General features: G+C 49.1%; 1 protein-coding gene across 4 annotated transcripts in view; it reads right to left on the bottom strand.

Annotated features, from left to right (window-relative positions):
- Window positions 1–5,912: 5,912 nt before the first annotated feature.
- Window positions 5,913–17,480, bottom strand: part of ARMC9 (armadillo repeat containing 9) — a 65,404-nt gene continuing 53,836 nt past the window's right edge. For 3 of the 4 annotated variants that reach the window (XM_059855579.1, XM_059855580.1, XM_059855582.1), the window contains one exon: window positions 12,494–15,613. In XM_059855579.1, the coding sequence (XP_059711562.1) occupies window positions 15,591–15,613 (23 nt within the window). In that variant the 3' untranslated portion in view covers window positions 12,494–15,590. Of the gene's footprint in view, window positions 6,576–12,493; window positions 15,614–17,480 lie in introns of those variants that run through there. The other variant, XM_059855581.1, reaches the window with a different exon arrangement.

Here is a 17,480-nt window from a genome sequence, read left to right as displayed (position 1 = left end):
GCGAGTAACCCTCACCGCAGCCTTGCCCAGGCCTTTTATGCATTTTCCAGTGGTTCCAGAGGCACTTGGCGGCAGCGTGCAGGGGAAACCGGACTCACTGGCTGCTGGCGAGCAGAATGGGAGGGGAAAGGGAAAACATTTCCCTTCCCAGAGGAGCAGGGGGAGCCCAGTGCTGCAGCTTGGGCAGCAGGCACAAAGGGGGCAGGCTCGGGGGCGTGATGCAAACAGCATGAGGCTGGGCACAGTGAGCCACAGGCTGTGACTTGTCTCTCCCAGCTCAGTGTGCCCCAGCAAGAAGTGCTGACCCCAGTGTACCTCAGCTTCCCTTGTGCAGAAAGCCTCAGGGTCTGGGTTTTTCCTGAGGACCTGTGGTAGGATGGCATCCAGGCACTGAAACAAACAAGCCCACGAGGACATAAAATGAAGAAACCTTAGGGGACATGAATGTGGGGTTTGAGGTGGGAGACACTCTCATGCTGCCCAAACCCAGAAAGGAAGGAGGAGGATGGGGTGCTTGGCCTTGGGAAGGGAAAGACCTGTCCTGGTGCTGAAAGATGGTCATTTCCATCCTGGAACCTCCAAAGAGTTGGAGAAGATGAAATCAGCAGTGTTAGGAAAGCAGTGTCATGCCAGCAGTGAAATCAGGAGCCCTGCCTGTAGAGATGCTCCTGCCCATCGCAGAGACCATGGGCCTGTCCTACCCAGCCCTTGCCACCCTGACTTTTCTGCCCTGGTTGGGCATCATCCGATGGAGCCGCTCTCCCAGCTCCAGCCTGGGAAGAGCTGGGCTCCAGGTGCCAGCACAGCCCTGGGAAGCTGTGCTGCCTGAGCACTGGCATGGGCCCAGAAGCCATGAGCTGCAAGGAGACAGGAGACGTGTTTTCCGTTGGGCAGGAGAGCACTCGCGACGTCTCTCATGAGTCAGATGGAAAGGACGGCTCAGGAGTCACCTGAGCCCGGCGGCTGCCTGCCCACAGCCCCTCTCCAGCCCAAGTGGAAAAACATACAGCCCCATCCATGCCTGCTGAGACCCTGAGCTCTGGCCGAGCCCCCTCCTAGGCTGGCAGATGCAGAAATGCTCACATTAGCCTTTTTTGGCCAAATTGGTTCAGGAGAGAGGCAGAGACAACTCAGACGTCCCTGGCTCTGTGGCTCTGCTCAGCATTAATCATCACTCTGCTGCTGCTCGGCGCCAAAACCTGGGCTCAGCTACAGCCACTGGTGGATCTGTCTCCAGCAAGAGACGGAGACAGGGAGAAGAAGGGCATGTGGAGTGCAGACTTCCCCTCTTTGGCTGGGGCTACTGGACTGAAGCCATGGCAAAGCTCCCTGCATGCTCATGAAGGGAGGGCGGCACCCACAGTGCCACCCCCAGGCAGGCACCCACTGGGCACAGGGGATGACCCTTGCATGGGCACTGCTCCCTAGCCCAGCTCAGGGAGCTGGTGGGAGAGGTGACAACAGCAATTTGCTAGCCTGGGAGTAGCTGAGACATAAGAGAGCCCTCTGGAGAGGAGAAGAGAGTCGGCACACCCAGACGCATTCCTGAGGTTTGGTTTCCATGGTGGGATGTTCACCCGACGGTGAAGTCATTCTATGCTGTGAGCTGAGATGGCCAGTGAGTTAATGCATGGATCCAGCTCCTTCCCTGATTCACAGCAGGCGCAGCCACAGCCCCGTGCCATCCCTTGGGCTGACGGTTCTCACGTGGCTCTGGCATTCCCAGTGTCTTGGTGCAGGGAGGCTCCAGACACCGCTGCTGGGTTGATCCCTGCCTCACCATGGGAAAACAGTTCCTGCACAGGGTGGAGGACAAACTGATGGCTCTCCTGGGTCCTTCCAGCCCATTTGTATCATCACACTGTGCTCCCCATCGTGGTTTACTTTCCCTTCATCCTCCTGCTGTCACTGGTGACAACAGGACAGAAATGCACCACCCTAAGAGGTCATTCCTGCAGGGCCAAAGCTTTGGCCAGCACTAGAGAGAGGTTGGGAATGATGGAGAACTGGGCATCATGGAAGGAGCAGGATGGAAAGCCGATCAGTCCTTGGGGTGAGGTGGCAGGGACACTCCCTGGCACAAGCAGCTCAGGGTGCCAACACCTAGCATGTGGCTGCAGAGTTCAGCCACGGGGCTCCACAGATCAACAAACCAGAGGTGTGGTGCGTGAACTAGCCCTGAAATGTCAGCCAGCAAGTTGATAGCATTATTCCCAGCCTGTGGGGTGGTTTTCTGCAGGTCTGGAGGCACAGGGATGTGGCCAGGCTGTCCAGAGCCATCAGCTGCCATTTGCTAATTCTGCTTTTGGGCCATGGCTATTTGTACAAATGGGAAATATCTAAGTCTGACTTTTCATCTAAGTTCAAGTCCCTCATAGTCCAGTCAGATAAATCCCTATAAAAAGCATATCCCTTTAAGATGCATCTCCTGATCAACCACCACTGCAAGGGCCTTCTGCACACTCTCTACACCAGTGGTCCCCTACTGCTCTCCCCAGCAGATGTGGGCTCCAGGACAGGGGCAAACTGAACCCCAAGGGGCCTCTACTTTTCTCTTGCTGGTGTCTTACACGAGCACATGATACCTCTGGAAGACATGCCTAATCCTCAGATATATGATGGGGGACCTTTCTGGGTGGTAGCACCACCATGTGCAGAGCTGTTTGCTTTTGAGATAAAACCAGATCTTCCCATAATGTTTGCATCTAATCAAAATTAGAAATCCCTCCCTGCTTCTCATCTCACATGCAGCCAGGCACAGAGGTCCTGACTGGGACCACCAGGAAGCCACTCTCCCTTTGGGACTGCCCAGAGCTATGAGCAATGTTGCCTGCTCCAGGAAGTGAAAAGCCACCTCCTGGCTCTGCCACTGTAGGTGACATCCCTGGGGCCCAGGAGTTGATGCTGGGGATGTGGAAGGTGCTGGCACAGCCCGGCAGCCGCCTGGGTGTGTGTCAGCCAGAGCGGGAAGTGCACAGCCAGACTGAGCCAAAGAAAACCAGCAGCTCCAGGGATGTTTTACACCAGCCAGGATGGAGCCCCAGCCCTGCAAGCCAGTGCTCGGGGCACCAAAATGTGACATGAGACAGCTCCATATCTCAAGAACCCCAGGGATCTTTCCAGGGCTTTCCCAGCCCTTGCCCAGGCTTTGTTTGACACCCAAAGTCACATGAAAGTCCAGTGATGGATGCAGACAGACCCAGCCTCCCTGCTCCCTTCCCGTTCTCATCCCTGACCGCACACAGACACCCAGGTGTGGTGCAAGGCTCCCTCAAATCCCTACACCCCTGGAAACACCACCTCTCAGCCTCCCTCCTTCCTCGGGCCCTTTGCCTCCACTCCACGCTAATGAGATCCATTTCGCCGCCTTTCCCTGGGCAGCCGGCCCCTCCTGCGGCAGCTCTCGCTGCTCTCCTCGCCGGCTCCCAGCTGCCCTCCGGCCCGGCTGACTCACGCTCGGCACACACTGAGCCCTTTCAGAGCCCTCGGCCCCGAACACTGTCCCAGTCTTCCAGCGCCGCCGGGCCGAGCCCCCCCAGCGCCCGCTGCCGGCACCGGCTCCCGGCCAAGGGGAGACATCCACGCCCTCCCTGAGAGAGCGGCTTTCACGGCCGGGGAGCCAAGGAGCTGCCCGGAGTGATCGGGGCCAGGATGAGGCACAGGCAGGAGCTCGACCGAATGGGATGGACACACAGACCGGGTCGCTTTGAGCAACGGCCAGCAGCTAAAAAAAATAAATAGATGTATTTGAGAAGAAAAAGGTTTACAAGCTTCTAATGTGACCGTTCTAGGCTTGGACAGATGAAACCTGTCAGGAATCTTTTCCTCCTTTCTGCCTTCACCAAACTTCCTGCAACCAACAGCGGGGCTCTGTCTGTGTGGGGATGGGGCCAGAGAAGAGGCTTCTCTGTTGCCCAGCTCCCAAACTAGCAGGGGGTGGGCACCACCATCCAAACCGCCCCTCACCTGAAAACGTTGCAGAATCCTCCATCAGAGGAGCTGCTGGAAAAGCCACTTGCACTTTCTCAGGGCCAGGGCTGTGCAGAGAGTGGGATGGAGCCACACTGTCTGCAGGGCAGCACCAACCCCTGCACTGCGCTGGGCCCTGCTTGTGCAGGGGACGTGCTGGCCCTCCTCAGAGTCTTGTGTCTAATGGCCAGGGCTGAGGTGCTGGAGGCTGGGAAAGTCCATGCATGTAGTTGTAGGGGAGGGTGGTGCTCAGGTGTACCCCAAAAGGAGCCTTACCAACCTGCCACAGCCTAACACCAGGACTTTTCAGCTGCCAGGGCCTCTCCAGCAAGGCGTGCATGCCTCAGGAGACACAGGGAGCAAGGTGAACTCTTGTGACCCTGGGTGACACAGTGGGGATGTGCACGGACACAGCAGCAACCTCCGGGCATGAGACTGCATGAGTCTTCTGCCTCTTTCCTTCCTGCCTCTTGCTGTGTTTTTCACCTGTCATTTTCTGCTCAGTTTGCCAGAATGCCCAAAATACCTGACAAAACAGATTCCTCTCTCTGTCCAGAGAGATCACTTTTACCAGAGTTCTCAGTGCAGATGAGATAAAGGGGACAAAGGGGTCTCACTCGCCCTCACTCCATGGGCAGCATGGCAGGGTCATCAGTGTAGCTGAAGCTGTGCTGACTTACACCTGTAGAGCATTTGGACCCGCACCAAGCTCAGCCCTGGGCTTGGGAACAGGGTTATTGGGAAAACCCTGCAACCCTGCCTGTGCTGCACTGCAAGAGGCAGCTGAACAGGCTCAAGGGGGATCTCCACCAGGAGTTTGCTACTGACTGCCTGACAAACCTCTGCTCTTGCCCAGGCATTTCTCCTTGGAGGGTTTGTTTGTCCTCTTCTACAAGTAGGGCCAGAGAGGGGAAATCTCAAAATCTTGGTGGGAGGAATGTGGTAGCTGAAGGGCTGAGATGTGCATCAGAGCCACCCTCCCCTCTGGACACTCGCCAGGTTTCGGTAGCAGTGAAGTCCCTCTTCAGCTCCTGAAATGAAACTGCAAATGAAACCACCAAAATAAATTAGTTTTATAAGCCTAGAAAGAGGCATGAGGTGCTTAACCTGTGAAAGGTCACCTGGAAACTGCCCTCCTGGCAGTGTGGGGTGAAGCTCTGTGTGTGGACACCAGCAGCAGCTGCCCCAGGAGAAGGACTTGTCTCGTGCATGATGCTGTGGTGAGCACAGCCCACAGACTCACAAACTGCCTTGGAGCAGAGAGCAAGTGCTGCTGCATCAGGCGGCAGAAACTCTTTCCTCTCCTTCTCTCCTCAGTTATCCTTCCAACATTACCTGGTTTTGTTAAGGAGGAGGGGGATGGATCCTGTGGACCCCTTAGCACAGCCCAAGGAGTGTGTGGGGAGGACAAGACCCAGCTTTCAGGGCAGTGCTAGCTGTGCCAAATGTTGTGATGCTGAAGGAGGGTGGTGGCAACCACAAGGGACAGTTCATAGATGAGGTTTAAATATATACAGAGCCCTGAGATTCCTAGAGCCCAGAGGGACCCCATTTCCCAGGACTAGTGTTGCTGAAGTGGAGGAAGGGCCGGTGAGCATTTCCCACACCCAAGCCCTGCAGGGCACTGTGTGCTGTGGTCAGCAGGGAAGGAGGGGAGCCCTGCCCCTGCAGGCAGCTCTGTTTTGGGCTGGTCCTGAATCCCAGGTGGGTCCCAGCGGAGCAATCTGCTCACAGGGCTGACACAAATATCTCCACTGCTCCTGCTGGCCTTGGGATCACCCATCCAGAAGCAGAGCCTTGGGCCAAGCCTTAGCTCTGCCAGCAGCATTATCTGCTTGCAAAGGGAGAACCAACACATTTCACACCCAGGAAACACAGAGATTCTTTTCTCAATAATCTGGAAAAGCAATTGATATATGTGTGGAGGAAGGGGAGAGGCAGAATAACGTATTTATGGAGCTTTATTCGTCACTGGTTCCTGCACAGCCAGGCTGGACAGCTCTAACCTGCTCCAACCTGCTCCTTTGTGGCAGAACACATTGTTTGAGAAAAACCCAATACCAGCAAACTCACTGATGCAACAGAAACCTGACCAGATGCTGCCTACGCAAAACAATGCAACAGGAAAAAGTAAAGTTCAGGCTTAGAGCAAAAGGAACAGTGCATGAGGACATGTTTAGCACTGGTACTTTGCGCCCCATTATTTTGCAACAGGAAAAAGTAAAGTTCAGGTTTAGAGCAAAAGGAACAGTGCATGAGGACACTTGTAGCACTGGTATTTTGCCCCCCATTAATATGGGTTGGATGAGCAAATGAAAACGTGGGCTGGGCATGCACAGCTCCAATCTTTGGCCTTTGGTGGGGGTTGCATGTTCAGTGGATGTGGAGGAAAAGTCAGATCCCCCGTAACAGCTTTTAGCTGATGTGGGCACAGCATGGGCTAAGTTCGTGTAGGAGGATCAAAACTGTTTCAATTTCACAGTGAAGTTAAGAGTATGTAGGAGCTTCCCTCCTGAACCACACCAGTGGGGAAGACATGTGGTTGTCCAGACAAACACCATCTATTTCTCACCCTCAGGGTCATGCATGTTAGCTTCAAACTGTGCCTGGAAAAGAAAATAAGAAGTTGTTGATCAACAACTGATCATGTTGACATTTTAAGTCTCCAGACAATCTCAGCAGCCCCCATAAGCACAATATTGCTGCTGTTCCCCCAGCAGCACCCTCCCTATGCACAGAGCAGTCCTTGCACTCTCACCCTGCCCAAACCATTTCACTTTGCTGCAAGAACACAGGAGACAGCAGTAAGGGATCACAAGAATCACCCCTACCACCAAGAAATGGGACCACCAGATGAAACAATAAGGATTAAAATAGGACCCTTCCTAAAACTCACCCTCTACCTTTTTGGGCTGCTAATCCCTGCAGCCTCCCAGCCCTGCAGCCCACACTCCATGGAGGCTCAGGGGGAGTCCCCATATCTCCCCGGCTTTTCTCTTGCAATCTCCCCATCTCCCTCGAGGCAGCTGCAAAGCTCTCTCTTGTTTGAAGGAGTTAAAATGAGATACTTCTAAACTATTACATTTGCATTTGAGACAACGACCCAACACAAAGGTATCCCTCAACTTCTTTGTGATGTGCAAGTTCTGAAAGTAGGTGTGGTGGTGGTGGTGGTAAAGTTTCCATTCTGGAATCTTTACAGGCACAGCCTCAATTTCATAGTGATTCAGCCTTTCCCACACCAAGCCTATTGTATGACCTTGTCCAGGTTAAGCCTAATACAAACTGATTGGTATATACACACCTGAAGGCAGGTCAAACTCCAGGTTTGAGCTGCTGTAAGAGAATCCTGAATACAAATGGCTCTAAATAATAATCCAGGCTGAAATGCAGCTGCCTTGTTGATTTGGTGCTACTTTAGCAAACCAGAGGTTTTAGCTTCTTTTCTTTCCCCATCCTTTTGTTTCAGAGCCCAGGTCTGCGCAGAAAGCCAGGCACAGCAGCAGCCGTTTGGGGCAGTTACAGACCTATTGCATCAGTTCATGATGAGACACAGAAGAAAAGCTCTCAGTGATTAAAAAACTGATATCCTGGTCCATGTGGCTGAAAAGGGGACTGCAACAGCTCTGGCACAGTCAAGCAGTTACAGCCTGACTTGCAAGAGCTGCTGCAGTAGCATGAACCTTTCCTGAAGTGGTGAAAAGCTAGCACCAGCTCCCAGTGCAAGATTGATTTCTTCCATGCTGTTCAGCTGGTGGTTTAAGGGTCCCTGCCAGCAACTCCCTGGAGATGGAGCAGATGACCAAGTCTCCTTTCAGGGTTGCATGGCACATTCTCTCAGATCTCCCCAAAATTGTTCAGGAAAACCCACAGCTTCTACTCTCTAACTGGTCTGTGCCCAGTAACTGGGTGCTAGCCACTGCTGCCACCTACCCAGTTCCTCTGGTGTCCAGCTGGACTCAGAAGAGCTTTTGCCTCTCCTGAGCTGTACTGTGCTTCCACTCCTCCCATGCTGTGGCCAGTCCCGTGCAAAGCACAACAAGAAGACCCCCCTGCCCTGCCTGGGGCCAGGACAGAGCTCCTTCTCTCTCTAGTAGCTGCTACGGGCTGTGTTTTGGATCTGGGAGCAAAGCAGAGCTGATAAGGCAGGGGTGTTTTAGCTGTCACTTACACAGCACAAGGCCAGCTCTCTTTCCCACGCTGTGAGCAGCCTGGGGGGGCACAAGACAATGGGAGGGGACAGAGCACAGACCCCAGCTGGTCAAAGGGATAGCCCAGCCATGTGCCAAAGTGCTCAGCAATAAAAACTGTGAGAAAGAGGGAGTTTAGATGTCTGTCTTCCCAAATAAGGGTTTGCATGATGGAGTGACTGTTCTGGCTTTCCCAGAATGGCTGAACACCTGCCTGCCCGTGGGAAGCAGGCAGGAATTCCTTATTTTGCTTTGCTGGTGCACACAGCTTTTGCTGGTACCTATTGAACTATCTTTATCTCACTCCACAGATTTTCTCACTTTTGCCCTTCTGCTTCTGTCCCCCATTGCTCTGGGAGGGAGGAGCAGATGAGGGCTGTGTGGGGCTGAGCTGCCCCCCAGGGTTAACTCACCACACACCCCAAAGGTTGTGCTGATTACACCCCCACATCATCTCCCACATGCCTAAGCAAGAACATATTTCCCCAGGAGCTGATTTTCTAGCAAGGACAGGGTATTCCCGGTACAAACCACACTCATAGCCCAGAGAAAATTAATTCAAGGCAGCACGTGGGTCACACCAGAACCTGTGCCAAGCTGCAGGACCAGTCAGCTCTGCAGAAGATAAGGCAGCTTGAGAGTTTACTTCTCTGCCCAGGACAACTGTCTGTGTTGGCAGAAAGAAGCAAAATATGCCAGCTCACACTGTGTCCTCACACTGTCCTGCTGCTACTGCCCAGAAATGGTTTGAGGGGTGTGTAAGGAAGACCAGAGGTCTCACCTCTGGACAGGTGACACTTCAGGGCTGAGTTGTCCTGAACTTTTCTTACTAGGAAATGGCTTTGCATAAAGTACTGACGTTAGAAAGTAAAGGTAATGAGAGATTTTAATCAGCCCCGGCACAAAAGGAAGGGAATTCCTGCTAGTACCAGAGACTCTAATTCAGGATCTCTTTTGGATCAGGTCTGTTTGCAGGAAGAGGCTGTGGCACAGATGAAGGGGGCTACAACCAGCAAGAACCAAACACCCAACCAGTTTTCACAGAATTCCAGCTTGGGACAAGCATCTTTCAAAGCCTCCTTTGCCTCTGTAATGCATGAACATGATCCAGCTCCATGGAATAATTCCCATTGCAGGAAAAAATAAGGCAACCCCCCCACTTCAAAAAAAACAAAAAGAGAGAGGGAAGGAAGCAGAGACAGGAAAGTACAAGGACACTCTTCAGAGAGGCCACTGCTGCAGGATAAAGGGACAGATTTTTGTGAATGTACTGAAGTTCCCTCTGAAACTTATTTTAGGCCCCTGAACAAAATTTACCAGCTTTGTGCAAGGGTTTAAACAATCCCCTGCTGCCAGCAAGGAGCAAGTGCTTGCAGAAAAGTAGCTCCCTCCTCAGTGCTGCTTGGGGGAAGCTGGACTGGGTTGAAACACAGGAGATGTTTCCATCTCACTAGGAATGAATAATGGAACAATGAGATGTAGAGCAAAGAAATATCTTTTTCAGATTGGACTTTCCAGACACAAATGTCTTACTGTCACCAGAAAGGTGTCAGATCACCTGGATTGGTTGTGGTTAAGAAGCCTTGGTCTCTGCCCTGTTCACGGACATGACCCAGGAGCCAAATCACTTGAGATGAAATTGGTTCTCACTGCTGCCATTTCTGGGTGACTTGAGCAGTGACACAACTGCTGACACTGCTTTAGTTGCTGTAACTGAGGTTTCAGAGAACCTTAGGAACCCCAGCATAGTCTGAGATTTGTGGAAGTTCACAATGCTGGCATGGAGCTTTTGGTACAGTTAGTCAGGGAGGAAATTCTGGCTGTTTCAAACAGCCCAGTTTCCACAGGCCTTGAGGGTGGAAGGGGCTTAATCGAAACAGAACTGTTTTCCTCAAGTCCCAGAGCTGCCACATTTCATTGCCCAGATGCTCACTTGGATGAGGAAGAAATAGAAAGGATCCAGTTTAATGGAAAATCATGGTAGGCCACGATCTGCAGAATTAACAAAAAAAGTCATCTGCTTACCAGGAGCCAGTCCCCTACAATACTGCAAATTTGATCCTGGGGGAAGGCTGCTGGAGGAAAGAGTAAAAATTTCAGGGAGACCGTGCTGCTTGACAAAGAATTCATTTGGTGCTAATGGTTCTGCTTCTTGCAACAACATGAACCACGCTCCCAAAAGGCAGTGCATGAGCAGACAGGAACAATAAAGTGATTTGTTCTCAGGAAGGATTCAACCTCTGCCAACAGTCAGCCGGATCCAGGCGAGGGCTCGGACACAGGCCGGCACACGGCAGCCCAAATGAGGAACTCTATCACTTGGCACACAGCTGCTATTTCCAGCACTTTCATCCCATCCTCACTCCAGCTCGACTTTTTCACTCTTCAGAGGAGGAGAACTAAATCTGGACCTACAAAGGCCAGCCTTTTTCCTTGAGATCAGTAGAAGGAGGTGTCCTTGAACTCCTAAAATCCCTCTGCAGGTGGTCTGATTTTCAAATGGCCTCAGCATTTGTAGCTGTCAGTTACAGCCTAATATGAAAGGCACCTTAAACATCTACAGGATAAACCTCATTGTTTCAGGTATCCATTGCTTTTTATTTGTCCTGTTTATTTGGTTACTCAGAAGAATTGTCTCTCAGCATTATTAAAGGAAAAAGAAATAAAACAAAGTAACACTTTAAAAGTCTTTAAAGATGAAAGCCAGCAAGGCATATTGAAAACCATGTTTGAAATTACACACAGTCCTAGGTCACTCGCATGCAGAGCGAACAAAATAACTGACTCTCCCAAATCTGTTGCCTTAAAATTATATCAGAATAGCATTTCCCATACTTGAAGAAGATAAGAACAAAACATTAAAGTTGTCACCTGGATTTCTTACTGCTTATGTGAAGCATTCTCACTTTCACTGCCATCAGTTACTGCCCTAGTTTCTTGGAAACTTGGACCATATGCCGAGGACTGCTGACAGAACTTGTACGAAAAGGAGGACATGTTCCAGAAAGTCATTAGATGTCCTAGGGAGTGCCACAGAGCCTGCTGTTCGGAGAGCACCAGGTCCTCAAAAAGTGGAAATTTGGACCATGATGCTGTTAGGGAATACAATGTCACTGCAGGGCAGAAAGCAGCCTGGAGCTAGGAGGAAATCGGCTTTGAAATGTCAGATCCCAACTCCTACAGGTCTGATAACAGTAGGACAATGTTCTACCTTCTGCACCCAGAAGTTGGTTTCTTTTTGAAATCCATTAGCAGCAGAATGCCATAGCTTGGCCAGAACAGTCTGGTCTTAAGTCTGTTTTGTTTGTCTTGAAACATCTTGCTATTTCTCACCTGTCAAGAAACTCTCAAGAGTCTCCCTCCTTTCACAATTTCTATGAATGGGTTGGGAAAGTGCAGCCTAGCCCAGAGAAGTCCACGTGGTGGCTCAGTCACAGAGGTAATTTGGCACTGGGTTCCCACAGGATCAGTGGAGGTTTGCAAGGCTGTAATTATAGATATCCTCTCTGCTTGCCATGCCCTCACCCCTCCTCAGGCTCAGGGGCCCACAGAGCCCACAGGAGGTGCCCGGGGTGCCTGGCAGGGCTCACACACTCCTTCCTTAGATTCGAGCAAGGAGCACCCCCCAGCTCCCGCACACTTCCTCTCCTGGGAAAGTGCTTGTTCCAATATTCAGAGTGCAAGCAAGTGTGAGGATGGTCCAAACTGCCAGGAGGACCTGTCTCAAAGATAAATTCAAGCCCCTAGCTAAACAGTAAGTCTGGATATACTTAAACACCTGCAAGGAAGGCAGCGTGCTTGCTTTTTGGAGCAAGCTACCACCAAGCCAAGATGTGCATGAACACCATGCCGAGCTCCTTATCTCTGCACTGCCATCTCCACCATGATTTATAAAGATTAGTGAAACTTTGTTTAAAGGGACAACTCAAAGTCAAACCAAACAACCACTGTCCCTCCCCATCACAGCAATATTCTCTCTCCAGAGAACTTCCTTGCTTGTCTTCCCTTACACACTTAAATAGTTCAACAAATAATACTTCTGACACCAACCCAGTGTCACTGGTGGCATCCCACATGCCTGGGCTCTCTGCATGAGAGACCACAAACAATGAGTGGTTCATGCCTGCTTTGCAACACTTCTAAATAATCATCTTTACCTGTGCAGAGGCAGGCCAGGCTGAACTGAAGGGAGCTGCATTTCCCACTTAGCTGGAGATAAAAACTGCTGGGGACAGAATTTGTCAATAAACTAGAGTAAAATGTAAAGAAATTCATACAAAAAAAGTTGCATGACCCCCAAACCAAATATATCAGAAAGAGAAAGAAGAAAAAAGAACCCTTTAGGAGCATTTTTATTTAGTCATGGAAAGACATACAGAATAAGCCCTCTATGCAAAATTCAGTAGCCTTAAACAGACTCAAATAACTCTCTGCATAAACAAAATGACACTGAATATACAGTAGTTCCATCCAAAAGGCAAGGTAGCACCACTTAGGACTTTGGTCCCGGAAAAACTTCCCTTGCAGATCCGTGTGTTGTTTGCAATAATTTTATTTGCTTTTTGTGAAAGAAATTACAGCCACTCTAATTGCAATCACACCCCTCCCACAGGGGCAGCAATTTCCACTGCTCCTGTTATGAATTCCTCAGGAAGGTGTTGAATCTAGCAGCTACCTCTTCATGGCACATGCAAAAGACACCCAACAACTTTTCAGAGTGAGGTGCTGAATTTGCTATGTGTGTGCTACTGACCTCCATTCAGGGACCTTTCCACCCCAAAGAGTGCAGTTCTATGAACAAAGGCAGAATTGACATTTTTTATTAGCTTCAAATCTCCTGATTGCCATCACAGGGGCTTTTTTGTGAAGACAGAGGAAAGGAGGACATGTTACTTCCTCAGCCTCTGAAATTACTGTCCAGCTGATAACTTATCTCCAAGCACATCCACAGTTTCTCTCAGGTATTAGGAAAATTAGGATTCTCATGCATTAATATAAAAACAGTCTTGGATTTCCACCTCCATACTCACACAGCTAAGAGAACATGGGAAAATATTCATATAGAGTTCTGCTGTGCAACAGGCCTGAGCAAGAAACACTCAAGCACACACACTTCAGTTGGTTCCTTTCAGTCCAACTCAGCAAGATGGTTTTCATGAATCTTGATCTGCTGGAGCAACTGCCACACCTACCAATCACCTTGGGGTGTCTGGCAAGGGGTGGTGAAGTTTTACCTCAATTCATAGAATCGGTGAGGTTTTGGGGTTGCTGTTCCCACCCAAAAAAAAAAAAATTAGTCTGCTCTCAACACTTTTCAAAAGCTGCTCTCCATCTTACACAATCAGATGTAGCATGAACATAGCATAGATCCAACATGAAACACAGCACTGCTGTAAGATAATAAAAACTCAGCTACTGGAGCATTCTGTTATTCATGTATGCAAATGAACTGCTTAGCACTTCATTCACAACTTGGCTGTTGATGGTACAGTGCTGGAAAAAAACCAGAATTTCAGAGGAAATTCTGCCTATCCTGGAAAGCCAGAGGTGAACTTTTATGACTGTTTTCCATTACTGCCTTTTCGTGAACCAGAGGACATTTTCCCATTAGTTGTGTTTATCAGCTCTGAGAGGAGGCAGATGACTCTAAGCACAAGTCAGAGATTGTCTGTGACTCCTTTGTCTGGCATGGGGATCTGTGTGACAGAGGAAAGCAAGTGCCTGTAGTCACTTCATGTCCTGGGTACTTTGGGAGCTAAAGCAATACCCAAACTCTGCCTGCTTGGTGTTACTGAGTAGTCAATTGTAACTTCCACATGAATTGACTGGATTTTAAGCCACAGGAGGTCTTCTACAAAAAAACCCCATTCTGATTTAAAGTCTATCCAAAGCCTATCAGGAGCTTTTGTGTGGGAGCCCTTTCTGCAAACATTTGACACAGCATCACTGATCTCAGTGGGCCTGAAGCAATGACATCAGTGGCCTTGGCTCTTCAGTTGCCACCACAGAGCGAGAGGCCCAATTCAATGTCTTGTTGGAAGCACAAAGCTTTCTTCTGGCTCTACAGAAATGGCTTTACAACTCTTTACTTTAGGGGAAGGTGCTGTCATTACAGCAGTTGCTTTACCTTGCAGGCTGTGTTCCACTTGTTTGCTCTCCAAAACCAAAGCCTTACCTTCCGTGTCTTCATACTCAATCAAACATTTGTTTCTGAAGTCTGACTATGGCAAATACATTGTCAGCTTTTTGTACATCTCTGCCTCCCTAGCAGCCAAGTCCCAATGTAAACTGCATTTATGTGTCCTAGCAGCTGTCACATCAAGGGGTGTAACTGAAAAGCCAACCCCCAGTGAAGGCTTCAGTGTTTCCTGGTCACTGTTACTGTTGAGAGAAAGAACAAACAGCACTAGCTTTGTAATTCACTGGCAGAACTAACTGCTGCTTTTTATTTAGTGGAAGGATTCCTGATCTCTCTTGTCTAGCCAGCACTTCACAGGCACCAAAGACCAGCACAAATTCCACAAAGACATAAACAGTCATTGCTCTGAAGTGAAGAAGGTAAAAAGCCAACAAACACCAAAGAAGATGGAGCACAGTTACATGTAAAGAGAAAGCTGCTTCTGATCTGTTCACATTCTCATGGTTTCTTCCATGAATGAAGAAGCAAAGCTCTTCATTCCAGGGAGAAAAAAAAAAGATTTTTCATTCCACAGATGTTAAACAGTAGAATTAACAAAAAAATGCAGAAAGAAGTAATAGGACTAATTGCTGCTGATAAAGACCTCAGAGGCGAGCATGGATGGTGCCTTGGGCACTGTAACAGTGTTTTTCATCTGCTACAGGTCAGCCAGAAGTTGATAAAATACCTCCTCTTCAGGGTCAGGAAGATCTCACCCCACACAGGGCTGCTCTAGGCTGGAGGGCTCTGCACATGTGGCAGACACTGTCCCTCTTTGTGCAGGTCCTTTGAACACAGACACCTCCCAACCCAGTCACACAGGCAAAATTTAAAAAAGCAATTGGCAGGCTGCTTCAGCAAGCATTAAGTAAAAAATACAGTTTCATGGTAAGACTCCTGGGCTGAGCCTACATTCTGTTTCCAAAGACCCTTTACACTGACACAGAAGGCAGAGAGGAAGAGTTTCTTCTCAAGGTGGCAATGTCACTTTAGAGTAAACTATCAGAAAATATCCATCTCCTGTGTCAGTCCTGGGCTGCTGCTGAGACCTCGAATTCTAATAACAAGGCCCTTGTCTTAGCCAGTTTTAGAGCCCACAGACACATCCCATCAGATAATCCCCAGTCCCTGTGCAAGGCCTGCAGTGCCAACAGCCTCCCTCTCCTCTGTAGGTCACCAGTAAAGCTCATTACAGGAAGCTGGCTCTGTCCTTCTGCAATGTGACAGGTGATTCTCGAGGAAAGGAACTGTTCTCACTTCCTGTAGGACTGGCTGCCTGCAGAAAAACATCGAGAAAGGGTCTGTCAGCTGAAAGCAGGATTTATTTACAAGACAGAAGTGCCTGAGGGCAACTTGTACAGGGACAACAAAAACAAACATCACAAAAACATGCAGAAAGGCACTTTAACTCCTTTAACTCGTGATCCTGCACTCAAAACTGCAGAAGGCATTTATGGCAGCCCCTTTTCAGGGGACATTGAAGGAACAGAAAGGGCATCACCAGGGCCCAGTTGCACTCCTGACAAAAAACATTCCCCATTCTTCTGGGAGAGATTTTTGTACTGCCCTAGCTGCAATGTGCCTTAGAACTTGGTACACTGCAAACAGCTTCAGCACACCCTTGCAGAGTTGCCTGGAACAGACAGAGAATAAGGATCAGAGTGGATTAAACCACACAACTATGTCCACATGGAACACAGTTGAAAAGGTCTAAATTTGGAGGTGCCTCTGCTCCCTGTGGAACTCTATTTTCCCGCCGTGCTGCCAGTGCCATCCCTGTACCAGCCTGGAAGTGGAAATCACAGAGGATCCCAGCACAGCTGATTTTATTTGGAGGAGCTTGCTTTTGCTGTAGAGTTCAGCTAACAGCAGGGCTGCATCTCAGACAGGAATCTGGCCCCAGGCCTGTAGCTGCACTAAGTCCCTGGGCTTCCTCTGCATTCCTCAGGCATTCCGCACACGCCATGCTCCAAGAGGAGCTGGTCCAGCTAGTTCAGGTAGGTTTACATAAAATCAACTTGTTTCCAGAAAATACACCTGTAATAAATACTAAAATCAAGCTAAAAATGTGCCTCTAAAATAAGTGAATGCAGCAAGTAAAATCAGAAAGCCATCTTTTTCTCATCATGCCCATCAGCTATAAAAACTTGCATTTCTCCAGAAATACTAAGAAATCCACTAATTAGTCTTCCACTGGAAGAGTCTCTTGATATGTAAAATCCTACATACCTATGCAGCAGGCAAATGGGAGGCAGCAACTGCTGGAATCTACTGATTGCTGGTATCTGTGCATCTGATACCATTTTTGACCTACAGATGAGTCAGCTAGGAAATTAAAGGAGCAGTAAGCACAGAGCTTTACTAGGGAAACATTAGGGGCTCACTTGCTCCAGACCTCTTCCCTGCATCTCTAACAGCTGAGAATTACCTTTGAGACCCTCAAGTTTCAGTGTAGGTGCTTAAAACTCTTTCTAATCCTTAAAAAATCTGGTCCTTAGAACCTTCATGTAACTCTTCCCACCTATAAACACCTGTGTGAAAGTCCCTGCAGGATGGACAAGAACTAATTGGTGCTCTGTGACAGCAGACAACAAGGCTGGATACATGTCCACAGAGTGAGTGGAAGATTAGTTGTTTGCAAAATAATTTAATTGCTATTTTTAGCAGGAAGAGCTTAACGTTTAATTGCTGACACTGTCTTGTGGCACATGTGGACAGATAGAAAATGATAACCTGGATTTCCAAGCAAAAAATTGGGAGAAATGGTAAATGGACCATAGCAAGTTTGGATTCCTGTTACAGATTCAGCATACATTCCCAGCAAAGAGAAGAGGTACAGTGTAAAACAAATAAAACAATAAAAGTTAGAAGAGCTCAGGTATCTGGACTACCAGATCACATATACTGAATCCACAGAGAGCCCCAAGTGATCTACTTTAGAGCAATTTAAAAATAAAATACATTTAACACTGTGCCATTGGAAAAGGATCTTGCTCCAGAGCCCCCTGAAAGCAACACTGGTCTGTCACATCCTTCCTAGGACACTCTCCCCAGGAGTGTAAAGCTGCCCTGGAGAAACTAGAATATGCAGAAGTTTTTTTTTTGTACACACACACACTCTGTACTTTTCCTTCCTTCACTAG

The sequence above is a fragment of the Haemorhous mexicanus genome, chromosome 10 (assembly GCF_027477595.1).
Source record: "Haemorhous mexicanus isolate bHaeMex1 chromosome 10, bHaeMex1.pri, whole genome shotgun sequence".
Lineage (NCBI taxonomy): Eukaryota > Metazoa > Chordata > Aves > Passeriformes > Fringillidae > Haemorhous > Haemorhous mexicanus.
Note: the sequence above shows the minus strand (reverse complement) of the source record. Positions and strands in the feature narration are given on the sequence as shown.